At 39.9% G+C, this 15,301-nt stretch overlaps 2 protein-coding genes and 1 long non-coding RNA gene across 4 annotated transcripts in view; 2 read left to right on the top strand and 1 right to left on the bottom strand.

Moving 5' to 3' along the window:
- Window positions 1–2,652, top strand: part of RAP2C (RAP2C, member of RAS oncogene family) — a 13,311-nt gene extending 10,659 nt beyond the window's left edge. The window contains exon 3 of the mRNA XM_038415410.2: window positions 214–2,652. The gene's annotated coding sequence lies outside the window, so the exon portion shown is untranslated. The remainder of the gene's footprint in view (window positions 1–213) is intronic.
- On the bottom strand, window positions 1,208–14,297 carry LOC122455634. The gene is made up of 2 exons (XR_006273966.1): window positions 12,557–14,297; window positions 1,208–7,005 (listed from the first exon to the last, which is right to left on the bottom strand). It is a non-coding gene; the product is annotated as an uncharacterized LOC122455634 (long non-coding RNA).
- FRMD7 (FERM domain containing 7) overlaps window positions 8,062–15,301 on the top strand; it is a 43,372-nt gene continuing 36,132 nt past the window's right edge. For both annotated transcript variants that reach the window (XM_038415127.2, XM_043491534.1), the window contains exon 1: window positions 8,062–8,305. In XM_038415127.2, coding sequence (XP_038271055.1) covers window positions 8,155–8,305 — 151 coding nt within the window. In that variant the 5' untranslated portion in view covers window positions 8,062–8,154. The remainder of the gene's footprint in view (window positions 8,306–15,301) is intronic.

Here is a 15,301-nt window from a genome sequence, read left to right on the forward strand (position 1 = left end):
CAGAGCTCATTTGAAAAAAAAAAAAAAAAAAAAAAAAAAAACAGGAACTCTCTTTTTTCATCAAAACTTCTGTGGAAAAATTGGTCCTTTTGGTCAAAATATTAGAAAATTTCCACCAGCTTTTTGTTAACATGTTAACTAAAGCTAACTTGATTTAAACGTGTAAATCTGAATATGGCCTTTATTCACTCCTTTTTTTGGTCTGAATTGCAGATAAAACTCAGAGGAAACTTGCACAGATGCTGCTTTGGAGAACTCTTTCAGCCCAGGTTGCAGAGCTGAGCCTTGGTAAACCTGTCTCTATTACAGCACATTGCCATACATCTAAGTGCATAAGGTCAGTGGCCTTCAAGATCCACAGACCTTAAACAGGAATGCTTAGCATGTTTACCATAAGTTAAAATCTGTTCTTTATCTTCCTTTTCTAGCTTTCTAAGTTCATATTAATGGCTAATATGCAAGAATTCATTTTTAATATTTTAATTGATTTCTTTAATCAATTTCTGAACTTGTATTTATTAAATACTTAAACTCAGTATTACCTACTCAATGCCTTTTTAAAAAGATTTAATGGAGAATAAATTGAGCCTTAAACAAATGGTTACTTCTGTATATTACCTCGCATCAGTGCTTAATTCTATTTGCAAAGTTTTCTCCTACAATGTAGTTGGTCAATACTTTGAGACTTTTATGTTTACGTGTGACAGTGTCATGAAAAGATACTGAAGACACCTCTTGCGTTGTATGGATGTAATATCCCTTTTCTCAGTCATATGGAGTTTGTGATAGTGTATTTGTAATAGGGATTATTTGAAATGGGCTATCAAGCATTCAGTTAATGTGTTCTTACTTCACAATACTGTGGGTTTTCAGACTTCTTATTAATGGTAATTGCAGTGTTGAAATGAAGCAGTATGTTTTCCATTCTGTTAAGTTTCTAAATTTGCTAGTTTCTGATCTGCTTCAGTATGCTTTTGAAAAGGGATAATGCATCCTCCAAACTGGGTTGTATGCCTAACCAGAATTAGCTCAAGTTTGCCCAGCACATTAAGTGACATCTAGTGGACCTCTGCACTTGTAAATCTAATGCAAATAAAATGATCTTACATTTTATAATTCCTAATTGTCTTTCTGAATAATATTTTAAAGCAATATTTGTTAACGTTTTTCTTGCACTGTCACAAATAGCTTTTTAGTTGTTTCCCCCCACCCCCATAAACAAGTTAGTGTTAAAGACAAAGTTGGTGTAACAAGGGGAAAAGCACCAGGTTTCAGTGATACTAACTGCAAGTGTGCTTTAAACAGCCATTGCCTTCCATGTTGTTTACCTGATCAACATTTTGTCTGAATACTTGAAAATTTTATCAATAACACAGGTATTAAAGCAGAATGAAAATGTATAAAGAGCAGATGAAATCTTTGTTCAGTTTTATTAACAATTATTGCATACATGAGAGCTTTTTCTAGAGGTGGTTTAAAATGTGTAATTTGTTTTGCAGAAGTTTAATAACTGCAGCTCACCTACTGCACCAAAGTTCTAGGTTTTTAGGAGCCCAGCTTTAGTCATTTGAACATGCTTCTGATAAATATAACTATACATTTTCCCTGTAATAGCTAAATAACTTTAACAAGGAAAGCTCCAGTAAAAGCAGTGATGGATATGCGAGGTGAAGCAATTTTTAAAATTCACTAAATGATGATGGCATTCAAACAAAACTGCAAAAGAAGTCACAAATATAGTATCTCCACATTCATGCGGTTTATTGGGTTAATAGAAACAGGATCTTAAGATTTACAGTATTTAGCAGAAATTAAGATTTTATTGACTATGTTCTTAGTATTGAATTTTAATTTCAATGAGAATAAATTCTCTAAGGTTTCTGCTTGGATATCAGAATACCTAACTTTGCTGTGTGGTTACTTAAAATACTTTTCCCTGTTTGTACAAACTTTGATAAACAGGCCGAGGCTAATATTTAGGTTTGCACTTTAATACCAGAATTAAACCAAACCCTGTATTCAAAGTAGATTTAAGTGGTGATTGTTGGTCTTTTAGTAGATATACCAAGTAATAGGAAATAAACATAAATAGTTACGATCTTAGTTTTCCATTGTCTAAGGGGAGAAAAGTTGGGTTGATATCAGTTGGTGGTTCTTTCCTATGGGTAGTTTATCAAACAAAAGTATTCATTTCATTGACCTCAGCAAAAAAACTTGACTTGAACTAGCTTAGAGTGATAAGGATGGGAAAATGAGATAAAGATGGTTTCTTCAGCACACTTTGAAAAAAGGGACCAAAAGTTATTTTAGGCTTCCTCAATAGCTTGCATGTGAAGTTGCTTATTAGAATAAGACGCTAATAATAAATGCAATATATGTATTGTCTCTACTATGGCATCTGTTTAGGAGTTGTTCAAATCACTGCAGTAGGGCTCTACAAATAAAATGTAACCTAACATCATGTATCTAATGTACTGTATCTTTATCAGTGATAGGTGAAATCTGGAATAACAAGTGCAAAAATTGAACCATTACCTATAATGCTTTGTAAAAAGTTTTTCCGATAGATTTCATTCTTGTCATTTTGTAAGACAACCCTACGGTCCACCTGTTTGTAACTTTTTTAATAAAATAGATATCTGTATTACCAAACTGGGCTCACTGTTTGATTTTACAACTGGCTGTTCTGCAGAGCTGGATTAATGCATAAGTGTTGTTCTCATACTTGGGGTTCAAAATCTATTCTTTTAGTGCTTTTAAAGTGTACTAATTATAGCGACTGCTCCAGCACCTTGTATAGTCTGTCTATATTACTGACCGATGGGGTGTCCTAAGGCAAGTGGCTTTGTCTCCCTATCTGCAAAATGTGGGTACATCAGCACCTTACAGGGGTCCAAGTAGATTGCTTGTCTGTAAGTGACTGAAGTTGTAAAGCACTATGTATTCCTAGTGAGGAAGACTATTTTGGCTGACATAGAACTGGGTGGCAGGAGCTGTGGACTCTATTCCCTGTCTTTCACTGACTTACTATGATGGGGGCGGGGGGGGAATCACTTAAAGGGCCACTGAAGGGCAGAAATCCTGTAAATGGGTATTATGCCATCCTCCCTCGCCCTTGGAAGAGATGGTGTGAGATTAAATTCACTTATGAATTGAAAATAATTCAAGCTTCTCTGATATAAAGCATTAAATTAAAGCAAACTTCTGGCGATGTACCATGTGTACACCTTAAGCAGACCTCCCTTAGATAAGGAGCCTTACACAGTGTTAATCTTTCCTGATGCTTTGTTTAGTGGACCTGGCCAGATGTATGTCTTATCAGACTAAATCTAACTCGCTTTTTATGGCTCACACACACTTTGGGCTGTGTAAATATCTCAATGACTGCAAGTAGGCAAGTGGGTTTGTCAAGGTTTTCAATCCATAGGGCCAGTGGATGGCCACTGCTGTAGCTGCTGATGGTTACAAACTCTGTAGTAGCATCACCTCAGCCATAGCATTACTGGAGCTCGTCCTCGGGAGGTGAGGGCATCTTTACAATGTAGCTTCTCAACTCAGAAGCTTGGGTGCTTCTCAAGAGGAGGTGGAAGAAGCTCAGCCTCCTCCATTTCACCCCAAAATACTATGCACGCATCACTGGTGAATAGAAGTCTTCTGGCTACTGAGCATCGTAGGGCAATTGTTTGCAAGTAGCTAAAAGTTTTCTGATGGCATTGCCTCTATAACGTTACGGCTGTCGCTTTAAATCCAACACAGCTTTTCATCTGAATACATTAAAGCTTTAGGAACCTACAAACGCTTAGCATAGTGGTGGCTTCAACCTCAGTGACTTCTGTAGGCCATTCAAAATCACCCGGGATCCTGACCCTTATCTGCCCTAGGTAATATTGTCCCATCACCCTGTACTGCTAGAAGTTTGTGTGGATAAGACTACAGTACTGTCTACCCTATATCTCCGGCTGCTCCCTGTTAGTGAGAAGGGAGGGGACGCTGCCCATTCCTTAGGGGGGAACTGTAGTGAGAGAAATGGAGAGAATTCACTTGAACTGTTCAGAACAATAAAGTCCCTTTATTGCATGGAGACCTGGCATAAACTGCACTGGAGAGAGAGCAAGTAGAACCACTGGTACATTTATTTACAATGGTGCTCTCAGATGTTTATCAGTGACTAGCTGTTAGAATTAAATTCACTTCCCAAGAGGTGCACATCTTGGCTAATCCAGGCACACGTTGCGTGTGTGTCTCAGCAGTACCTTCGTGGACAAGGGGAACAAAAATGGGCTATTCTGAAATGTAACAAATCAGTGTGTCTTATGCGACAGCTGCGTTTGTTACAGGGAAGAAGTATGTCACTCTGTAGGCAGTGATGTTTCTAGTTGCTTGTAACGCTTTCTGCAGCTTCTTCTGACTAACAAACCAGCAGCTTTTTTACTCTTGGTGGCTGCTTCCTGTCTTGTCAGATCGAAACTCAGGGTGAGTAAACTGGTGATGTCACCAAACAGGAGGGGTAGCAAATGGATTGAACCAAAGGGGTGGGGAGAGACGGGAGTAGGCAGGGCTGCAGGCCAGCAGGGGAAGCTAGGTATTAGTAAGTATAAAGGCCAACATGCACCAAGGATAATGTCTTCACTCCAATCTGACGCTGCCTCTTCCTTGGGTGCTGCCATGAATAGCCCCCTCCCTCCATGTCGACGCACAAAACTGTCTCACTGGCATTTGGTGGGACTTTAAACCCAGGCTAGCTCGCGGGCTATGGGTATAGGCCAGAGCTGGTAACCCACTCGGCTTGCAGCGAGGATGCAGGCTGAGCGCTGAGAGTCCTCCCATGCCTTCCCCCAATTCCACTCTGTGCACAGAAGGGCAGACAAGTTCTCTCACAATTCACTGGGAAAGCACCAGAGTGGCTCAGTTTACAGCAGTCCAAAGAACCACGGGGTATGTTCCCAGACTTCCTAGCGATGCATGAGTGAGTGCAGCTCCCACGAGCTGAGGACACAGGAAATTGGGCAGGGCTTTTCAGTGTGGCTGCGAACACCACAGTGACATACCTCAGAAGGAAGTTGATGAGATCGTAAATAGGTGAAGTGTAACTCACCAGCGACAACTGTGTTTAAAGCAAGTGAGCTGTTACCTCTTCCCTACTAGTTTTTAAGGTAGCTAAACTTTAAAGCCCTAACTAAACAAAGTAGTGTACGGGTTCTCTCATACAGATTGGATAAAATGATAGATGTGTTTTAAAATGTTGAGGGCTTTTATTGATTTATTTATGGTCATATTACCACTGCTCAAAAGCCAAAATTGCCATTGTAGACTTTCTATTCAGCACTGGCAGAAGAATGGCTCACACAAGCTTAACGGCAGGAGTCTCCTGTAGTAGGAGACTTGGCTATAGCTGTGCCAAAGCCCCGATTGTGGAATTCACTCCCAGTGCTGAAGCAGGGCCTGACTGATGTGAGGGGAGCTCTGTAGCACAAATAGCTCCCCACGCAGGATTGGACCTTTGTGGCTATCCCAAATGCAGCACCCCTCGGCAAATACAGAAGTAACTATTAAAAACAGCCCCTGAAGGAATATAACCGTTACATGAGACAAGGAGAGCGGTGTGCTAAGTGTGAAGGAATCGGGTATAGACATACACCTTGGAAAACTATTTGTTGGTTATATGAGGGGAATCTTTATGGCTTCCTTTGCTACTTTGATAAATACTGAAGGACTGGGACTTATTTCTGATAAGGGAAGGTTTAATGTCAGAAGACAAACGTATCCAATATAAAGGGGAGTTGGGAGAGAATTGATAGGTCAGCAAGGACTATCTGTGCTGAGTTTTGGGGGATTACTGAAACAGGGCTTGTCAGAAGCGGTTTTTTTCATGTGTCTGTTATTGTGGACTTGCTGCTGATTCACGTCTTGGCTGCATCCCTTATTCCTGTAGCTTTATATTTGCATTTGAGAGCCAAGTAGGCAATAAAGCAAGAAGTAGACTGCTGGGGCTGTTCCATGAAGGGAGCAAGGAAGGAGAGCTGGCCCTTTATTAACTGAGAGGAAACTCATTAGCAGCATCTTAAAAGGGGTGTGATCAGAAAAAAGTGTGTGGTTAAAAAAAAAATGGCACCTTACAGATAGGAGTCTGCTGTAGTGACAAAAGGGTGGGTGTCTCGTTCTTCACACCACACAAATAATGTAAAGAAATCACCTGGACACAGCCAGGTCCATATAAATGTGTATACCAAGCACAACCAAACAAGCCAAGCCTAGCTACATACACATTGCTTCTCTGGCTCATTTCTGGCAGCCTCTAAAACAGAGAGTAAGTAGAATGAGTGCCCCTAGAGGGCTCACAATAGGACTTCCTATCCTATTCCTATACACTGCACAAAAATAAGTTCAAACTGATTTATTTTTGAATTCCAGTGAGCACTGCCCTGCCCATGGAGCTGTGGGAGAGTTCTGACCCGCTCAGGATTGCTTACCAACTTCCGTCTCAAAGGCTTCAGAGTAGCAGCCGTGTTAGTCTGTATTTGCAAAAAGAACAGGAGTACTTGTGGCACCTTAGAGCCTAACAAATTTATATGAGCATAAGCTTTCGTGAGCTACAGCTCACTTCAAATAAATTTGTTAGTCTCTAAGGTGCCACACGTACTCCTTTCCTTTTCATCTCAAAGGCAACATTCTGCCTGCAATTACAGCTTCAGCTCCGTTGATGGCAGCACTGAGCTGGTAAAATCTTTACTGGGGTTGAGGATGCAGTTGCCAGAACACCTCCAACCTGAGTTTCTTATGGTAGGTGATGGCTAGGGGGAAGGGGAGGGAAAAAAGGATCTTTTTACATGAAAATGGAGTCAATTTGGCATGAAGCCAAGGAAAGAGCGCTTTCATCTCCTATGGTGTCCTCCTTCAGCGTTCCCTTTCAGAGCACGACTTCACTTCAAATTCCTTCATGAAGACGAAAGCAAGCGATGGCACTGGGGTAATGGCGGAGAAGAAATGATAGTGTCTGACGATGTGCTGCAGAAACACAAACCAATATTAATTTTCAGACTATTGTTGCTATTTATTGTTGTCTCTTTGGGGTAGGGCAGAATATAAGTTAATTAAAATACTTGTTAAGAGCAGTGATCATCGAAAATGGCACATAAATTTTTCTATATCTCCCATCAGCATAGTATTGAAGGACAAGAAGAGTTGCTTCATCCAAGAGCCCGAATTAAATTTTGGAGTGTATCTTCTCAAACCTTCCCAATTATTCATGTCTTACTGCCCCCTCCGCCTGAACAGGGGGAAAGCTCAGTGCTCCCTATTTAAGCATGTGAGACTTTGATTACCTTGTACAAGGACTAATCTGAGTACTGCACTGGGTTTCCTACCCCACATAGAGACCAGTTTTCCTATGGAGCAGGATGTCGATCTGGTGTCTTTTTGCTCCAGCCCTTCATCCCAGAAGGAATGACTTTGCCCCGGCCTTAGGTTTCCTTTGAGCTCTACACTGGGACTTGACAGAATGACGGATGGCCTGAAATATGACAGACTTTTTCTCCTTAGCAAAACACTGTGGCCAGAGAGGTCTGATCCGCCATACCACAGGCATACAAAGCAGCAGGATTTCCTTGCCTCGCTGCCATTGGGGCTTACTCAACCAGAGCTGTTCATCCTGAGCCAAGGGGGAAGCCGCATCTGTCATGAAAATGTGCAAGGCAGCTCCTTAGGAAGCTGTCCTTTCCTTCGGGGTTCTGTCCATTCACCAAGCATGACAGACTCGATGTGGTGGCTTCCTCAGAATCAGCCTTTGGCCACAGGATCCATAATGCTGATGTTCAGAAAAGGTTTCCCTGTCGCTTCCTTAACCCCCTTTCATTAAATGATCACTGCTGATTATAGTCCAGGCATCTCTGTTGCTGGCAGTGCATGGCTAGAACAGGAGATATTGCTTTACCTGGAAATGGGATTTCTGAGATGTTGATAAAGAACTGGTTTCATAGTAGCAGCCATGTTAGTCTGTATTCGCAAAAAAGAAAAGGAGTACTTGTGGCAAGTACTCCTTTTTTTTTTTTTTTTTTTTGATAAAGAACTGTGGGCCACCATCCCTGGTGCGCTTTGAAATCTGTATATGTTTCTAACAAGTGTCTGGCTTGTTTTTGCCTTGGGACAAAATAGTGGATGTTTCCATGCCTGATTCACAGTGGACCCTGGAGAGGAAATCAGTCCTACATCTTTGACCAGTCTGTCTTCCTGCCAATTCCCATCAGGCTGGAAAGCCTTCATGTCCAAATCATCTCTGAACCGCATTGTGGAGTTATCCAGATTACAGGTAGGTTCACAATTTGTCAGTTTTTATTTCTAGTTTAGGGAGATGTGAGTTCAGGACTGTTACCAGGAACTGTAAATACTCAAAACAAAACAAAGGGCGCTCTTACAAGAAATGTATTACTTGAGTTGCAGAACAGACTGGTTGCAATCACACCTCCATGGCTCAAAGTGGCTGGGTGCCAGGAGAAACCCATAGGGCATCAGAGCTCCTTTGACTGGACATGGATTAGGAGCTATTTTCTTGTTTTGCTCAATATCTCAACTGGTCTGTTTGAGTGAAATATACTCTAGTTTCAGTTCTTCCCTTTTTGCAATTTTCCTTTGGTAGATGCAGCAATACCAGGCACATCATTGGTGGGAAATCAGTTTGGATAATAGCAGGAGCCCATGCTATTATTTAGGACCTTGGAAACAATTCCTATGAATTTTTTTAGTGTTTGTTCATAGCAAATGGCATTTATTCTGTGCTCAGTTATATGGCTAATATTAATCCTGGCCTTTCTTAGTCAATGTGCACAATCAATTTCTGGTAAGTAGATAAAAGCAGACAATACTCAATGCATGTGAGATTGTATTATAACTGCACCTTGCAGCATTCAGACCTACAAACTAAATCAGCCCCTCACTGATTGTTGAGCACAACTTCCACAAGATGGCGCCTTTTTAAAGCAAAAGTCTCATTTCCCCCAGTGGTTTTGCCGGATGTGTTTTCTCGGAATGTTTCTTGTGTTCCGTAGCCGACTATCAGCATTTTGGGCAGCAAAGTTGCTTTACGCTGGAAAAACAAAAACCCAATTCTAAGGCAGTTTAGAATAATTTTATGTTTTAGGATTGAGGTTGCAGAGCCTGCTCTTTGATATCCTATCCAGACCAGGTCCACTGTGTGCCATTTATAATAGGAATTATCTCCATCCTCTTCAAAAAGGTTTGATCTTCTGGCTATAAGCTCCTTAAGAGCCATGTACTGTTGTCTCTGTGTCAGCAATTCCAGCTACTTTCACTAGGCATCGTGTGCAGGAGTCAAGGACGGTACATGGCCCCAAAGGATTCCCTGACTTGTTACAACAGCCAAATTGTCGTGAAAATTAAGCAGCCAAGGCACGAAATCCACTTCCCCCATCAGGATGGTGAGAATGAGATTTTACTTGTGTCTCGGAAACAAGTGACCCTGCTGAATTGAATTTCACACGCTGTGTTAGTGTCAAATGAGCGAGTGGAAAGGTCCGTTCTGAAATGACTTGTCATTTGTCTAGTGCTTAAAACAAAGCAACGCCTATTTTGCACAGCGCCATGGTCTGAAACTTAAATGGTGGCAGGCTTCTCTTCACGATATCAGATAGATTATATATCTGTGTATGCGACTCCAACCAGGCTCACTCTGCAGGTTTTGTCTGGGAACTAATAGATAGGATCAGGCCCAGTGAAGTCAGTGGGGCTTGCACAGAATTTGTACCAGTGCTTACCTCACACTGTTGATTGCTGCATGCTGGTGCCTATGATCATTATCAAGCTGTAGCATCATAGCCATACCATCAGCAGCAATGGCATCCCACTGCCAGATTGTCAGGCAGTTTTCATCCTGCTTTTTTTGATTTAACAACCAAAATTTTAAAAAAATGTTTCAATGGGACTTTCTGCCAGACGAACGCTAGCCCTCATGTATCAAACAATCCCCTTAAGCCTGCATTGATGTATGCAAGCGTGGCAATAAAGTAAGTTTCATGTGATGAAATAAATAAATTACGGTGACATCAGGATGACCAGGTATGATTTCAAACAGGAAAGTTGGTGGCTGGATCAGACACCGAGGCCCAGATCTTCAAAGGCATTCAGGGGCCCATTCCCATTGAAATACCTTTGAGGATGTGGGCCCACATGTGTGACCTTCTCAGGTAGGAATGGGGCAGGCTTGGCATGGAAATACTCAGAGATAATCTCATCTAATCCCCAAACAAAGTACAGATTGGATGCACCTGAAAGTAATGCAGAGGAGAATGAATGGGAAACAAGGCCCTGACAGCACAGAGCCAAAACAATAACTAATTTCAGCGTCCTCGACAGGATAGCATGAATAATGTTGTTATTAAGCTACGGCACAGGTATGTAGTGTAGCTTAGTTAATGTTTGTGAAGCCTGTGGAGAACCTAGGATGCAAAATGCTGTAGAAGTGCGTAGCATTATTGATGATTATATTAAGTGAGCAGGTTCTGAGACAGGATTCTATAAGGAATAACACCTGGTCAGTCCATAGCAATTGGAGAAAATATTACCAAATAAAGTACAACATCAGAGCAGCCTGTAGTATGACGACACCCCCAGTTAATATTAATTAATGAAAGCATGAAAACAGGGTGGATTGGTTTAAATAAGCAATTTAAATAATGATTTAAATCACCAAGAGGAAAACCTCAATTGAAATAATTCACTTTAATTAGGGTTGTCGATTAATCGCAGTTAACTCATGTGATTAACTCAAAAAATTAGTCACAATTAAAAAAATGAATCCCATGATTAATCGCAGTTGAATACCAATTGAAATTTATTAAATATTTTTGGATATTTTTCTGCATTTTCAAATATATTGATTTCTATTACAACATAGAATACGAAGTGTACAGTGCTCACTTATATTTTTATTGCAAATATTTGCACTGTAAAAATGAGAAACAAAACAGTATTTTTCAATTCACCTCATACAAGTACTGTAGTGCAATCTCTTTATCGTGAAAATGCAACTTACAAATGTTAATTTTTTTTTTTACCTGCATTCTACCATATATTTCATGTTATAGCAGTCTTGGGTGATGACCCAGCAGCACATGTTGTTTGTTTTAAGAACATTTTCACTTCAGACTTGTCAAAATGCAAAGAAGGTATCAATGTGAGATTTCTAAAGAAAGCTACAGCACTCGACCCAAGATTTAAAAATCTGAAGTGCCTTCCAAAATCTGAGAGGGATGGGGTGTGGAGCATGCTTCTAGATGTCTTAAAAGAGCAACACTCTAGTGCGGAAACTATAGACTCCGAACCAATCAAAAAAGAAAATCAGCCTTCTACTGGTGGTATCTGACTCAGATGTTGAAAATGAACGTGTCGATCCACACTGCTTTGGATCATTATTGAGCAGAACCTGTCATCATGGATGCATGTTGGTCTGGAATGATGATTGAAGCATGAAGGGACATATGAATCTTTAGCACATCTGGCACGTAAATATCTTGCAATGCCGGCTACAACAGTGCCATGCAAATGCCTGTTCTCACTTTTAGGTGACATTGTAAACAAGAAGTGGGCAGCATTATCTTCTGCAAATGTAAACAAACTTGTTTGTCTGAGCAATTGGCTGAACAAGATGTAGGACTGAGTGGACTTGTAGGTTCTAAAGCTTTACATTGTTTTATTTTTGAATGCAGTTATTTTTGTACATAATTCTATATTTGTAAATTCAACTTTCATGATAAAGAGCTTGCACTACAGTACTTGTATTAGGTGAATTGAAAAATACTATTTCTTTTGTTTTTTACAGTGCAAATATTTGTAATCAAAAATAAATATAAAGTGAGCTCTTTACACTTTGTATTCTGTGTTGTAATTGAAATCAATATATTAAAAAATGTAGAAAACATCCACAAATATTTAAATAAATGGCATTCTATTATTGTTTAACAGCACGATTAATTTTTTTTTAATTGCATGATTAAAGACGATTAAATTTTAATCAACTTTTCTATTTGTACTTCAGGTGTTTTCTTAAAAAAAGGTGCACTCTCCTTGGTTGATATAAGCATTAAAATGTTGATTTGGAATTAAATAGAGCTTTTACACTACATTTGATACAGGTTTTTGCTACCTAGGAAGGTACACTATAACTATATATATTTCTTTAAGAAAATATATAACTCTATATATTCAGATTCTTATTAATTGTACATTTTAGGATGTTAGAATGATATACTGCTTATTTACTAGATAATTAACTTTTTGCTCATGATTTGTGTCAAGTGGCATTGGGATGGTAACTGGAATTTAATTGAGCACCAAACAGCAGATACAATTTATTTTTATTAAACGAAACAACCCTAAATGGTTTTGGATACTTAAACTTCTCTTATCATAACGTTTCACATTTATAGCTAAACAATTTAGTAAACATAGGGATTTGCTGTAGTCTGTGAATTAAACTGATTATTTCAGGTAAGCCTAGGAAAATTTTCAAATACGTCTAATTGTGAAATCTTAAATTCCTACTCACCTAAGTCTCTTGAAAAATGAAACAACAGTCTCCTAAATTACATAGGCTTCCCTTCAGACTTTTAAAAGAAGAAGATCTCGTCCTCTCCTTCCTCGTTTTTATTCACAGACTGGAAGAGAGAGACAGGTTTTCATCTTTTTCAACTCCCAATTTATCTCTCAACTTTGAATGAATTAGTCCAAATGAAGTAAATATTCCTTCTGTGCCTGCAGAACAGGCTACTGCTGTCTAAAGCTGGTTTAGCATTCAACGGCCTCTGGTTCCGGGTGCTTAGCTAGTGACTTCCCCCAGGTTCAGTGGTGTGACTTGCTTTAAAACGGCATCAGCAAACATGTACTGCTCCCCCGTGGTCACCTCCCGCCCTGAAAGGTGTTATGGTTGGCATGAGTGCCTGGTGATTATTAGATGCCCAGGTCATAGCAGCATCTTCTTCAGCAACTAGGCATCTACCCTGGTACTTTGCTTGATCCAGCCGCCTCTTTCCTGCCTGCAATTTAACTGTGGTGTTGGGTACTTCTTTTGTCAAGGTCCCTTGAAGTTCTTTCCAAATGTCAGCAGCATCAGCAACACAGCACAATCTTCCCGCAGTTTGTCCAAGGCTCTGGAAGCAGGTTTCGGTGTATTCAGCACATCTTCCACCTTGCTCTCTACTCCAGTGCTGACTTCTTTGGCTGTGGTAGTTCCATCTATTTGGTCACAATTTTCGTCACAATAGGCCAGTTCTGAACACACAGCTCAGAACAGTCAACCACTGAATTCCACTGTACATCCTGGGGGAGAATTAGTTTGGCTCCGCTTCCTCTCTGCGGTGAGGCTGAGCAGAGTGGTTGTCATGTAAGTGTTTTGCAATTTCATCACATTGTTTTTTATTCCTGGAGTTGTACTTGAGTCTTCGGCTAAAAGATGCATCAAATGAGCACTGGACCCATATGTTACAAGTTTTATGTTCCTTTCATTATCATCTTGTAGATTTCGTCTTATCTTTGCTACATTTGCAGCATTGTCTGTGACAAAATGACACACCTGACACTTGAATTTTTGCTCCCAGTTTGCTACAGCTTTTACTGCTACTTTTAAGTACTCTGCTGTATGGGCATTTCCTGATGTATCAGTTGTTTCTGTATGACAAACCCCCACCTTCTGTTGTCACACCAGCACTTATTGCTGGGTCATTGTGTACATTGCTCCACCCTTTAAGACTCAGATTAACAAATTTCCCAGCAATGTTTTTTGCACACTGCTCATTTTCCTTCTTATACCCTGTATCCATCAACTTTGCAGCAATGTCTGCACTGCCAGATGGACAGTAGCCTGGTCATAATGATTGAACCTGTCAATGAAATGTTGTTCTGAACAAGATGAAAGGGAGAATTTGTTGCATAAATGAACTGAACAGCCTTTTCATCGATGGAATCTGCCTGGAATGGAACTCTCCCTGGAATCTGCCTGGTTACAAACTCAGCCATGGTTTGATTGGATGATGATGAAAGATTTATTTATTTATTACCTTTTTTTGTATACAGGTAATTTACTGTCTGATATGTTTAGTGGCAGCACTGCTGATTGTTGCAGGTGATGGACATTCACAACCTCTTATGTCTAAGCTGGGCACTGAAACAGAATCATAAAAATAAGTCACTCTCATTCCCTGAGCATTACTCTGTGCTGCTTTAAAACATAGGATTGTAAATGAAAGATTCCTCCCACTGCAGCTGTTTGTACCACTGTTTCGATGATGTAATTTATTCTAAACCCAGTTCTACAGGGAAAATAATTAACAAATCATAATGATTATCAAAATCTATTAAACCCTTATTTCTAGCAATATACTAAAGAGCTTGAAAAAGAAATTTTTAAATGTTAAAATTCATAAATGCCTGATACAATTTTACTTTTAAACAGGATGTCTTCACCTAGGATGTTCGATTGTATTGAGCAATAAAAAATAATTCCAGAAGTAACAGTAAATATTCCCACAAAACTAATCAACAAACTAACACACCAGTAATATTTTGAACACTAACATTTTGAAATTCATAAGTAATCCACCAAAACCAAAATTCTGACCATAATCTAGGTTATCATCTACTAGCATAGTAAGGACATGGTAGGCAGTCCATAAGAATGGTGCAAAAATAAGTTTACTAATCAGTTGATCCAGGTTGTTCAGACATGTTCACGTCATCATCTTCGAAGTCACTGCCATCTGAGGAGCATTTTCCATAATGCTGTTTCGTTCTGACAACCAGGCCTTACACCTCCTAGTCACACTGTTTACATTTGGCACCTATTCCTTTTTCACCCAGAAGTACAGGAATTTCTTGAAAATATTTCCAGAGAGGGTCTCTTTATGACCTGCAGCCATGGCAGATTTTCTCCAGTTGCCAGGTGTTGAAATCAACACTAGAGGCTGCACAGAGCTCAGGTAGGGAGAAGCTATAAAACAGGTGTATGAGACTACCCAGGTGGGCTCATGGGATGATCCTAATGAGAGACATGCTGGTGTCTTCTTGCGCCTAGTAGCACATTCCCTGGGTTCCCAATAGGATCAAGCCCTTAATATGGTACATGATCTGTAGAGCCATATTTATAAAGGTTGACCTCCAAAGTTGCATGTGTTCCCCCTGAGTCTCTCTATATGGAAAAGCAGCCTTTAACTCAGTTTTTGATTGAGGCTCATGGGTACAGCATACGTTTTTAAAAATAATTTTGTAAGAGATTATAAGAAGTTTAGGTCTTGGTATA

This window comes from Dermochelys coriacea, chromosome 9 (assembly GCF_009764565.3).
Source record: "Dermochelys coriacea isolate rDerCor1 chromosome 9, rDerCor1.pri.v4, whole genome shotgun sequence".
NCBI lineage: Eukaryota > Metazoa > Chordata > Testudines > Dermochelyidae > Dermochelys > Dermochelys coriacea.